The 13,511-nt window shown below is 43.3% G+C and overlaps 1 protein-coding gene across 3 annotated transcripts in view; it reads right to left on the bottom strand.

The window, feature by feature from the left end:
• Positions 1 to 13,511, bottom strand: part of NELL1 (neural EGFL like 1) — a 911,833-nt gene that overhangs the window by 696,564 nt on the left and 201,758 nt on the right. For all 3 annotated transcript variants that reach the window (XM_060103268.1, XM_060103269.1, XM_060103270.1), the window contains 2 exons: positions 10,035 to 10,108; positions 3,143 to 3,242 (listed from right to left, as the gene is read on the bottom strand). In XM_060103268.1, coding sequence (XP_059959251.1) covers positions 3,143 to 3,242; positions 10,035 to 10,108 — 174 coding nt within the window. The remainder of the gene's footprint in view (positions 1 to 3,142; positions 3,243 to 10,034; positions 10,109 to 13,511) is intronic.

Raw genomic sequence — 13,511 nt, 5'->3', positions numbered from 1 at the left:
TATCAGAAAATGGGCATGACTCAGTAAAAAAAAAAAAAAAAAGCTTCATAATCAAGCCAACATGTTAGGTCTTGAGGAAACAAGTTATAACTCTGCAAAATGGGTCTTAACACTATTTCACAGATGAAACAGAGCCTTCAGCTGGTACTGAAAATAATTTCATTCAGTCATTGACATGAAAACAACAGGACTATTCTATATGGTAGGAACATATCTTCATCCCTCCCTTTTCTCCTACATTCAAAGAATCGATCCATAAAGTGTAATCATTAGGGCTTCCCTGGTGGCGCAGTGCTTGAGAGTCCGCCTGCCGATGCAGGGGACATGGGTTCGTGCCCCGGTCCGGGAAGATCCCACATGCCCCGGGGCGGCTGGGCCCGTGAGCCATGGCCGCTGAGCCTGCGCGTCCAGAGCCTGTGCTCCGCAACGGGAGAGGCCACAACAGTGAGAGGCCCGCGTACCGCAAAAAAAAAAAAAAAATGTAATCATTAAAACAAGCGTTATTTTTTCCAAGTTGGAGAGCTTTATGGATACTATTTAATCAACCAACAGGGGGCAAAAAGCACCGTCTGTGCTTTCTCGAATTCCAGTCTAAACCTAATGAAAATAAACCTTGGAAAACTTAAAAACCCAAGCAGGCATGAGAAAGGTTTTGACTCAGATTTCTGAGCGATGATACTGAGGGGTGATTTCCCTCAGACTAAAGACCTGACACTCCCAGTAAGACAAAGAGAGATGATAAATATGCTAATTGAAGGGCCTTCAGTACAGGTATTGAAAGAGGCTACAGCCACTTCCGTGTCTGTAATCAATAATATCAGGGTGGCAGAAACCACACAGCTGAAATCACCCGCTGTGCTCATCCCTGAAATAAGTATTTCAGGCCACCAGCCTTACCTCTCTCTGCTCGCTCGCTGCCTGCCAATCAGGAGACAGTCTCAATGCACAAAGCAAATGGTACAGCCTCTCCATATGCAGGATAAAAATTAGTTTACACAGAAATTGAGCATTTCTCATCTTTTCATTACTTTCTGGTTTTGAGAGGGGCCAGGAGGAGGGGGAAGGAGCACTGAATAACGTGCCTTAGAAGAGGACCAGCGGGCTTTCCCAGTCTAATTAGAATCAAAATTGTCCAGCCCCCCTCATCTTCCAAGACTCCACTCAGAAAACACGAGCACAGAGGAAAAGGTAAAAGACAAATAGAAGTCAAAGGGGGAAAGTATCTCCCACAATATTGTGAGAAACTCTTAGGCTACTTTTAAGGATGCTGTTGGGAAATAAATTGGAATTAAGAGACACAGAGCAAAATTCATGGAGAGCATAGGTCAAGACAATGGACCTTTGAGCACATCTGGATGGATTTTTTTTGTTCATCATCACATAAATTTTACATTTTTATGAAAAAGAGAACACCCCACTGCCCAGACAAATATCCTTTTCATTTTCTGATTGTCCAATGTGCAGAGCAAGTCCCAGTATGTGGACAAGTGGGCTGAATGTTCTGGGCTCCTCTCTGCTATGGGTCAACAGGAAAGGAGGTAATGACAGTAAATGGTGCTGACAAGGGCTTCAGTCAAAAATAGTGCTTTTTTCATTCTAGGGTCTGAATTCTGAGATAGGAATAAATAGGAGAAACCTAAGAGAATCCATATACCCAAATGGTTTCATTCAACCCGCTTCCCAGGAAAAGAGCCTCCCCACCTTTTCCCTATCTCTTCTAAAGACATACGTTGGTTCCTGTTAAAACACAGACTTGTCAAGGGACATAAATAACTCCCTCACTCACATGCGCCTCCAAGAAAAACCATCAGCTGCTAAATAAAAGAGCTGGTAGTTTCCTGGCTGAGAAGGAAGCAGGTGGGAGGAAGAAGATAATCCTCAACTGTACAGATTGGCCCTGGCTATGATCGCATCTATGAAGCCCTATTCCTGCCTCCCACTTTTCCCTCAAAGCTGACTTAGCTTTGGTAAAAGCCACCAGGTCGTTAGCAACAGGAGCCTTAAATGAGTCATCTTTTCAATGAGATGTCACATCTCTCAGCATCTTCATTGGTTAAAAAAAAAAAAAAAAAAAGTTTCTGCATCCCTGAGAAGTGCTAGCAGAAGCTGTGGTACCCAGTCTGTTGTAAACTGGGTCAGAGCAATGAAAATCTTTTTGAATTTCTGTGGGATAATCAATGATCCTGCTCGAATGAAACCATAAATCAGCAGGGGTGAGCAGTTGCAGTGGAAACCTTCTGGCCCCCGAAAGCCTAGAATATCTACTTTGCAGCCCTTTGCAGAAAATATCTGCCAACACTTGTGTTAGAGAAAAGACAGAAAAAAGTAAGATAGGATATAACCTGAGCTAAACTGTTATGCTCCTGGCTTCTTAACTCTAGACGCTTCCAAGGTAAACCGAAAAGAATGTAACTCACTGGATATGTGAGAATGTGGAGAAGACTGTATGGTGGGTAGAGGTTTAAAATAATAGCAATGAGTTAACTGGATTTTTTTTTGTAAGATTTTAAATCAGTTTTAGATTCTGCTAATCTATTTAATTCTGCCTGGGTGAGAAGTTTCAGAGAGGAAGTGATATTTGATCCAGAGGATTTGAAGAAATAAATTTGGAAAAGAGGGAATTTCAGGAATAGGCAGCAAAATAATTTCTGCTCGTGCATTAATTAGCAGTTAAGTGTTACTTACTTGAAGCTTTTTTCCTTGCAGGAAGTAAAAAAGCTGTATATAAATCTATGACTAAGGATTCAGTGTATGTCATCCTCTGGCAGATAGGGGAATTGGCCCATGGAAAGAGCTGATAAGAAAGTTTCCCAATCCCACTCATGAGAAAAAAATGCAATAATGATGCAGGAACTATCATTATTATAGGAACCATGGTTCACTGAATATTTATCACGTGGTAGGCATGATGCTAGGTGCTTATGCATTATCCCGTTTAATCCTTACAGCAGTCTTATGAAGTAGATAGGATTATTATCCCCGTTTTACAATTCATAAGACTATAACTGAGGACGGTAAATAGCATATACACATATCTAAGCAGCAGAGTTTTGGACAATTGTTATTGTCATCACACTAGTCATTAAACCTTCAATCCCTGCCCTCCATCCCCACCCAAAGCCCCATCGCCAAGCCCTCTTACCTCTGCAGACGCTGCAGCACTGATTCTCTGGGAGAATGTGATCCTTCCCTGAGCAGTTCAAAGGAGGGCACGCTTCAGTAATTTTTACTAAAACTCCACCCTGCAAGCCAAATAATCAGGAAACAAAAAAATGTTCATATTTTTAGTTGCTGATCCAAACATAAATGCTCATTGTTAATAGCCTGTGGTGATAACAACCTACAATACTTAACAGGAATCCCAGGAATCCCAGGATAATGACAAAGTCGCAAATTAAACTGATGAGACTCCTGGAAGAGAGAAGGCCAATTTCCCTTTCTATATCAGAAGAGCCTCAATTTCAACAATTGGGTTTTTTTTTTTTCTTTTTTGTTTTTTGTTTTAACAAATGCGTTTTGAGTATCTTCTATATAGCAGAATGTCACCGACAGTGTAGAGCTGGTAAATTTTTAACGATTGACTATTGGATGGGGGAACCCTAAAGTTAGCATTTGCTGATGTCTGTGGTGTCAATAACCGGACATTGTGAACTACCAACATGACATCACTGACCACAGAGTTGGGAAGTTATGTACAATGAGCTCTCATGAGCTTTTATGAGATATAGTTGTGGCACTGCCCTGGATCACAAGCACTGTGAACCCAAAGATAAATAAGACATCTTCCTTGCCCTTGATGGACTCACAGTTTGGATGGAGGGAGAAAAAAAAAAAAACTCTTAAACTAGAAACCATGATACAATACAGTAAGTCCTAAAAAAAATGTGCTCTAGTTATGCTATGGTAACGCATCATAGGAGAATAATTAATTCTGCCCAAGTGGGGAGAAATTATGAAGAAAATGCCACATTTGAAGGAACTAAATAATGGAATAAGATAAGGAAGAAGAGACTTTCCTGGCAGAGGGACCAGCAAGGACCAAGGTATAGAGGTACGATGAACTGAAAGTGGGTCAGTTAGATGAGCACTAGATTTTCCCTAGAAATAAATAAAATCACTTACAATAAAATTTTAAAAATTCAGCAGGTGAATCTTTAGGACCTCACTTCACCAAAGGTCCCTCTTTGTTGACATCACTAGCATCTATACTTAGTTTCACTCTGAATTTTTAAAATCAGCTCAACAGTTACTATAAAAAAGGGTTTGTGAGTCCCTTATTTTATCTAAAATGTTAAGCTTTGTTCTCCCATTCTTAACTGCATGGTTAAGTCAACCAAGAAGCAAGCTCATTTAAGTCCAAAAGGTAATTCTCAACACAGATGGGAGAATAGGATGGAGCTGGGCCACCAGAAAGGAAGGGGGAGATTCTGATTTTTCCATCTCCAAGATATGCTGTCATTCCAGGGTTCCCTGGTTTGGCAGAACTCCCATTATATTAGGCACATCCATTCGTAAATATGAACATAATTTTGAATGTCAAATGTAATTTAACTTCCAACTACTCATCATCTGGATTACTGGCACCATGGTTTCCTCTCCTTTCTCATAAATTTCAGCCAAGGCATTCCTTGTTGTCTTTTGTTCCCTTTTGCTCTTCATTTCTTGATCTGTCCCAAGGCATCTAGATCTCTTGCTTTTCTCCTACCTTAAAACTGGCCCTAAGATGCTGAGAACTGATCCTGCTATTCGCCCACGGTCCCCGTTTCAGCTACATTCCACTCTCACCCCTCAATCCAGGCCACGCTGGATGGCACCTGGCCTCAAGAGCTAGCACCAGTCTAAGGGCAGTATGCCTATCAGCTGTACCTCAGCTTTTGCAACAGGGAATCAAACCGATTATTACCAACCAATGGATGTTAATAACCTCACTATCAGCAGCATAAGCTGAATGCAAAGGAAAACACAATGCTTAATTACTTACCATTGCTGCCTCGACTTCTATCCTTCAATATTAATGTATTTATTCATCATCTACTGCCTCCTTGCATAAACATGAATGGTGAACTCTGTTGGATCCCTTTTATCAGTTCACTGTGCCCATCCCCCAACTTCAAATGCCTTTCTGCTAATGGCTCATCTCTCAACCCTCACAGGGTCCCTTTGGGCACTGGAGCCACTTGGCAAGGAGCCAGAAGTTACCTACAAATTCCACAACCCCGAGCCCCACGGCCCAGAGCCAGTGACTGACAGGCATGGGAGGTTCTTTACTTCAAGGGGAGACGATAGCTGGGGTACGTTCAGAACCCCAGGTGAAGCAAGGTACCTCTGACCTTTCACCTAAAATTGCACCCTTGCTGAACTGCCTGCCCTGCCCAAGCCTGCATCCCCACACCCTCACTTCTTCCTCCCAGGAGCACTATCTTAATAAATCACTGTACTAAAATCCTGAGCTCAGGGTCTGCTTCTAGGAGAATCTCAGCTAAGACGATGAGATAAATTTCACGCTTGCTGTCAAAAAAATGTAACGTTAAAAGAGATTATCTCTAGGCAGTGAGATTCTGGAGTGATTTTCTTTTACTTCCTTATATTTCCTTCCTTTCTCTATAGTCCAAATTTTATATCTTGAGTAAATACTGGCTTTTATTTTAAAAAGCAGTATTAAAAACACTACATTTGTCACTGAAATCTAAGGTGAATGTGTTTTTGGTACATGGGAAAAATCAAGACTCATTTTGCAATGCTTTGGACATGAAATGTTTGTAAATACAAGTTAAAAATCTGCATGCAGTAATATCTCTTTGGTAGCTATCTGAAAACATTTAAAACCCCTATCTTTGTGTCAGGTGTCAACAAGCTTCAGCAAACTGCTTCAAATTCTGTGTATTTTAAAACATCATTACCGGGCTTCCCTGGTGGTGCAGTGGTTGGGAGTCCGCCTGCCGATGCAGGGGATGCGGGTTCGTGCCCCGGTCTGGGAGGATCCCACAGGCCGCGGAGCGGCTGGGCCCGTGAGCCATGGCCGCTGAGCCTGCACATCCGGAGCCTGTGCTCCGCAACGGGAGAGGCCACAACAGTGAGAGGCCCGCGTACTGCAAAAACATCATTATCGTTTTCCTGATTTCTACAAGTTTGTTATGATCATTAAAAATAAATTCTTGAATTAAAAATAAATAAATAAAAATGCTACAGAAGGCTTTTTAAAAAATAATTACACATGAAAGGTTCTCTTTTTTTTTTACATATAAAAGGTTGCTTTGACTACTGATTAAAGCAGTCAACAATTCCAATCAACCTTTAACATATTTAATGAGTAAGACCGTAATTCCAAATGTTCAAAGAGAGACAAACCCCTTTGCATGAATTTGAAAATAATATGAACTGTGATTACAGTAACATAAGTGCCACCAAATCCATTTAGTCCAGCCACATAATTTGGCATAAACCATTTTTTACTTTCTTTTCAAACTCTAATAAATATCTGATGATTAACATTTTTAAACCTTCCTGATTGTGGTATGTTATTTTATGACCTTTGGAACTCTGCATTGGTGGCAAAATATAATTCATCCATTCTTTCTCATTTAGAATAACTGTCACCATGTCACTGATCAAATATAAACACTTTCAAGTTCTTTACTAATCACTATGCTTCAACGTGAATTTCTAATACCATATAAAACTCACATCTTTAAGTAAAATTTAAAAAAAATGTTGCTAGCCTAAAATAATGTCACAGGGCAGCAATAACTGGACAAAACTGATGAAGACTGCTAGGAGAGTTTATTCATCTTGATAAAAGAAACAAAACAAAACAAAACAGTATGTTAACTTCTGGAATCACTTGGTGAAAATATTGAGAACAAAAGTTTGTTTCTTATCTAACCGGTGTTGCTGAAGCTTTGAAATGATTCCAGGAAAATGAAACACGTGGATCACCAGGCAGTCTTTTGTCAACTGAGGATCTGCATTTGAACCATAGAACACCAATTATTTGAGTAATTATTTGCTCAATTCTCCCAAGGATAGCACTTATGCAAGACCATTTTAGATGTCTAGGAGAGAAGTTAATTCATCACATACAACAGGTACCTTAGGGCATTAAGGCTTAAATCTTGCAAAAGGCTGCCCGAGAGAGACCCAAGGCCTTCTCATCCTACACCCGTCACCCTCTCTCCCTGCTGGCCACATCCATTAAATGTGTCCCAAAGCTCTTCTCTGGCCTTTTATAAATGCTACTCTTTATCAAGGGAATCAATGAGCCATAGCCTGACCAATCTGGTATTCTCAGATAGACTGAAAAGTGATCATTCAATCCTTCTGAATCCACCCTTCTACAATTCAAAAATGCGAACTATTTCCAAGCAAGTCTAACACCATCAGGACTGGCAGTAGAGAGGCTAAGAGAGGAGGCTGTAGATTCAGACCACACAGCTTCAGATCCCAACTGGTTCCTTTACTAGCTATGTGACTCTGATCATGTGTGCCTCAATTTCCTCATCTGTAAGATGGGGATGATAATAATGCTACCTACCCCTACCTAATAACAGGGTTATTATGAGGTTTATATTAGATAAAGTTTCAAATGTTTTAAACAGTGTCTAGAAAATACTTATTCAAGAAATGTTAAATATTATTGTCAGTGATGCTTCCCTCTGTGCATAAAGTATTGAGTAAATAACTGTAGAAAGGCAATAAATGAAGAAATTAATGACTTTTTAAAAGATGCTGAAATTATTCACATGCACACAAACCACATATGCAGAGAATAACCTGTCTGCCCCAACTTGTTCCTAAGTTATAAAACCATAACAAAACAAAAGCAGTAAAAGATGAACCAGAGCAAGGAGAGTACCTACAATGTGCCAATAATCATGTTAAGTACATTTCCAATATGCTGGCATTTAAGTCCACACCCATATCTTCTAGAGGTCTCAGATGGCGTCTGCCCTGATCCTCTCTGCTGATACCAGGGATCGAGTCACAATCGTGACCCTTGCCAGGGTTATCCACTACTTCTGCCCAACATGTAAAGGGGGTTGCTAGTTGTGAGTGACAGATGCAGGGTGGATACTGGGATCATCAGCAGAGTGGGTAAGACTGCCTTTAGTCATCCCAACGTCCCTTGAGGTGGAAGAAAAAAGTAAGGGTTTTAGAGTCCAAATCACCTTCCCTCCCACAGAAGTGAAACAATCTACAGAGAACGTGACATCTGCCTTATATTCAGGGAGGACATGTGTGGTCATATGGAATAAGCAAAACAGCTCACACATGTTGAGGGCTTACTTTGTACCAACGAAGTCCTTCACATGCTTTATCTCATTTAATCCACCCACCATCCCTATGTGGTAATGTCCCAGCCGCACGTTGGGAGCCACCCACCCGCTTCCCCACTCCCAGGTTTTTGGAAGCTCCCATGGTTGATTGACAGATCACGGAGCCCTCACTGTCACACCATCTCTACCTCTGCCACAGACTAAGGAGTCCACGCCACAGTCCCCACTGACGCAGAAGGACCACCACACCTGCATACCCGCCAGACGGTCCAGACCCATGGAATCTCTGCCATTCCCAGGGGCAGCCAAGAAAGAGCAAATGTGAAACACAATGGAGAGGCTCAAAGGAGTTAACTCCTGCGGTAGATTCTGGCCAATGAGAGACAGGAGACAGGAAAGAGCCTTCCCTCCCCTGAAGCTCCCCAAAAAGAACCAGATTCGAGTTCCCGGAGAACTTCAACCTGTCTCTAAATGCCTCATTCTCCTCAACCTTTCAAATACACTCCTTTCTTTTCTCCAGGGATGTGACAAAAAGCAAATGAAATGCCATAGGATACAGCACTTGGAGAGATGGTCTATTCTGAGACACCGTAGTTCCAGCCAGCCTCCCTGGAGATGCCCCTCAAAACCAGGCCTGCTTCGCTGTGGGGCAGTGGCAGCTCTGGAAGGCACCTCCTTGAATTTGCTCTCCTTCTCTTCCTTCTTTCCCTCTGTCTCTCACTCTTGCGTTCTAGGACAGCACCTCAACCAAGTAAGTGCTCGGCTAGCTCCCACACTTCATCCAGCCCTTTGTTCAAATATGACCTCCTCCGAGAGGTTTTCCCAAACCATCCATCCCCACCTCAAAGCTCTCTACCCCTTCAACCTGCTCTGTATTTGTCATAGAATTTGGCATCATAGTTGACCCTTGAACAATGCGGGGGTTAGGGGCGCCGACCCTCCACACAGTCTAAAATCGGCACATAATTTATAGTCAACCCTCTGTACCTGTGATTCCTCCATATCCACGGTTCTACATCCAGGGATTCAACCAAGCGCGGATAGTGTAGCGCCGCAGTATTTACTACTGGAAAAAATCCGTGCATAAGTGGACCCACACGGTTCAAACATGTGTTGTTCAAGGCTCAGCTGCATCTTGCATATTTCTTTGTTTATATCTTACTGCCTGTCTCCCCACCAGACTGCAAATTCTATAAAGACAAGGACTTTGCTTTGTTAACTGATGTACACCCAGAATCTAGTACCATGCTGGTAAGTAGCAGTTGCTCAATGCATGTTTGTTGAATGTTTTTTTTAATTGAAGTACAGTCTTAAATGAGATCTATGGTTCTACCCTTCTTATTTTGAGAAATACTCGGGATGGGGCAGGAGACAGAGGCGTGGTCTAACGTTGTATCAGACTCTTAGGAGTAGAGGTGGCACTGTCCGCAACTAATATTGCAGACTAATTGCCCCAACACCGAATCAAAACCTTTTCCCAGGGCCACCTGACAACCTCCCTGACTCATGGTAGCTGCTAGCTCCCTTCCCCCTTCTCACTTCCTTCCCTAACAGTCTTTCCCAAGGCTACCCGATCCACGGCTGACCACAGGCTAACCACACAATGACAGTGGCTGGGAACTCCACAGCCAGGACTCAAGCCCACCAGAGAGTCCTCCCCCTCAGTGATCCACTCAGGACAATATGCTCCATTCCAGACTCCTACCTAAAGGCCACATCCCCTTCCCTATAAGTAATGGGGATCATAAGATTGAAACTTACTCTGCATTCCCGACAGCTCTTGGTTAAAATCCGCTGGCCTTCTGCAAGGACTTTTCCTCCATAGATACATTTTGCTGTAATAAAGCAGAAAAACAGTTCAGACATTCATGCTATGCAACAAAATGACCTCAGGGGCACCATCCAACTCCAGTAGATTCCACAGAATAAAAATGCTCTGATTCTAAGCAATGCAAAGCTCTTTGCATGTCTGGAGTAAGACATGGAAATAGTATGGGGATAACTGTTGAATCCCCTTTCAGACTGTCATCTCTATTATGTTTGCCAGGAGTGCTTCACACCAAGCACATACAACTATTTCAATGCTGCGATTGCTGAAGGAACTAGAGAATGAATTGATGCAGTCAATGTTAAAACAAGGAAGAAGTGGTTGTCATCACCGTGGAGTATAATAGCATAGCTTTGATTCAGCTACTCCAGCCATAAAACAAATGACTGGGTGAGAGCGGACTTGCATATATACTCCACTCATCAGGACCTCACATGCAGAAAGACACCATTTTTCCCCCTTGTGATCATAGGAAGCGCATGTCTTTAACTTATCTGTTCCCAAGAAGCTCAGAGACAACTAAGAAATACAAGTGAGTAAAATGCTGTATCAAAATGCACTAGACAGACTGCCTTTGGAAAGGTGAGCTGAACAGGCTAACAGGGAGGGCAGGGAGGAGAGACAGGTCTTGGAAAAAGGTTAACAGAGAAGCATAAATGCTGACTCACTTTTAAGCAAGCGCAGAATATGTTAATTTGATATGACCCTAATGAATCTCTGCCAAATTCTCCAGCCACATCCACAGGAAAGCAAAGGCCTGATCACTCCCTCTCCGCACAAATGAGGATGCTTCCAGCCCTAGTCCTCAGGAGAAGCAGAAGTGAAGACAGACACTCTAAGAGATCTCCACCACTAACTCACTGTCTTACAGAAAGCACCTCATCTCTCAGAACCTCCATTTCTCTATCTGTTACAAACAGGTGAATTCAATCTGGTAGTTTCTTAGTTCTACAATCTTCAGACTCATGGAATGTTCAGGTATGTAGGGACCTCAGCAAACAACTCATCCAACTCCCTCTTGTTGACCACAGGAAGAGGAAAGCTCAGAGACACTGGTTTACTTAACATCATGATCCCACAGTGGCTACTATGGTGTGCAACCCAGATCCCCCTCCACGGCCAAAGGTCACATTCCTGAAACTGCCAGACAGGGGAAGAGCAACCATTCTCAGCTGAATAGTGATCCAGGACTTGCCGTTGTCCAAAGTCAAGGCCCCTTCCCAGCACAGCCCACATCCAATGAGTGGTTGATGAAGATGTTGCAAAGTCCTGGCCCCTTGCCCCAACTCAGGATAACTCTGAGGGCCATTGCAGCTCCACAACTCCTTGGAGAAATGACTGAGGTATCTGTTGTAACTGCACTGCAGTTCAACCTCTCCTTCTGCCCAACCCAGCTTCCTTCACGATCTCATTCCCACCCCAGAACTGATCCTGAACTTCCTAAAGTACAAGCAAATCTCCATTTCAGAGTCTGTTTCTTCTCAGAACCTGCCCTGCAACAAACAACACATACCTAACTCAAATTTGTGCCTCTCTAGCGTCTGCATTCAGTGAATGGCACCAGTATCCACCCCTAGCGACCACACCCACCACCCATACCCCACCGCCTAGGGCCCTTCTAACCCCTTCCTCTTACTTAGTCCCGTGTCCAATCAGTACCCAAATCCCTGCAAAGCTCCCTCCTTAAGTTTCTCAAGTCAACCCACTTTTCTCCATTCCCACCACCTGCCCCCAGGTGCTACCTTCACTCAGGCTATCCCTCCTCTTTAGTCTACCAGGAAACTTCCTAACTTGCCTCCTACGTTCTGGTCTAATATTACCCAGTCCTTCCCCATACAACAGTCGAATATATTTTAAGTGCAGATAGGACGCTCTGCTTTAAAATCATTATGAGTCACCCATGCCCTCAAATTCCTGAAGTCAGCACACAAGGCCATCCCTGTGCATTCACTCTCCCTCCCAAACATTCACACCCTCCACTTAAAACTCCAGCCACGCTCTGCTTCTGGGATTTACATATACTGTTCTGCTTCTCCAGAACACTCAGCCTCATCTACCTGCTCCTGGTAACCTTCCATCCTATATACCCATCGATTTCAACTTAGGCCTGACTTCCCCCCAAGAAGTTGTTCTTGACCTCTAACACTGGAGAACTGCCCTCACTTTGTGCTTCTGTGGTACTCTGGACCTCGCCCTAACAGAGAAAATATCACATTTTACCTCTGTTGCCCCAATAAGGGTAGGAGCTATGTCTATTCATGACTTTATCTCTAGCCCCAGGCTCAGTGCCTCTCTGGGCTTATTGTTACTAACAATTTTAGAACTAATGAGCCTCCTTGGTAGCAAAAACCAGAGACATTTGCTGATTCCCAGATAAGAGTTCTTTCTGCTATTCAATGCTGTTCCAAACATTAAAAGCAGATACCAAGGTTTTCAGAGCAAAACCATCAACAACAAGGTAGAGAACCAATAAAATTTTCTAGATAACCCCCTTCCTCATTTCATTTTAAAAAATCATCCCCGGGCTTCCCTGGTGGCGCAGTGGTTGAGAGTCTGCCTGCTGATGCAGGGGACACGGGTTCATGCCCTGGTCCGGGAAGATCCCACGTGCCGCGGAGTGGCTAGGCCCGAGAGCCATGGCCACTGTGCCTGCGCGTCCGGAGCCTGTGCCCCACAATGGGAGAGGCCACAACAGTGAGAGGCCCGTGTACCGCAAAAAAAAAAAAAAAAAAAAAAAAAAAAAATTATCCCCGATCATCTTTTATGCCTCAGTTTTCCAGATAAATCAGTTGACTCTGACCCATTGGTCCTAATGATCGTGTGGATTCCCCTATTTGCTTGCATGGGGAGGCCATACCTCCAAGGGCCTGAAATTCCTGCCTAATAAACTCCCACACTGCCAAACACAGCTGCTGCCAACTTGGCAAGACGGCTTGCTCCAGAGTGACAGTTCTGCTAAATACACGGCTGTCAAATCTGCTATCTGCTCCTTGGCCCAGGGTGGGAAGCAAAGAAATAGACTTTCCTTCCTTATTTTTGCACCTTGCCACCCCCATGATGTTAGGATCACACTTGCTCCCCTGTCTGAAGACATTCGCCCGATTCCTCTCATCCTCTGATAGACACTCATCCCAGAACTTCGATCTGGAGACAGGAGTGTCTTACTGTTTACATTCACACCACACGCGGGGACACATCCATCCCTCAAATCTACCAATCTGGTATAAAAATGAAATATCCACTGAACTTCATGTCTTCACATGGCAGGGTGCCTTAGGGGCTGCAGATGACATCAACATGAGGCTGTGTACCTCAGCCATTCACAGCTTTGGCACTGAGGCAGGATGCATGGACGATTACAATATCAAGTATCTACAGAGTTATCTCAGGACAGCTTTCAGCATCACCAC

Source organism: Mesoplodon densirostris, chromosome 7 (assembly GCF_025265405.1).
Source record: "Mesoplodon densirostris isolate mMesDen1 chromosome 7, mMesDen1 primary haplotype, whole genome shotgun sequence".
Classification (NCBI taxonomy): Eukaryota; Metazoa; Chordata; class Mammalia; order Artiodactyla; family Ziphiidae; genus Mesoplodon; species Mesoplodon densirostris.
This window is presented reverse-complemented; position numbering and strand designations above follow the sequence as displayed.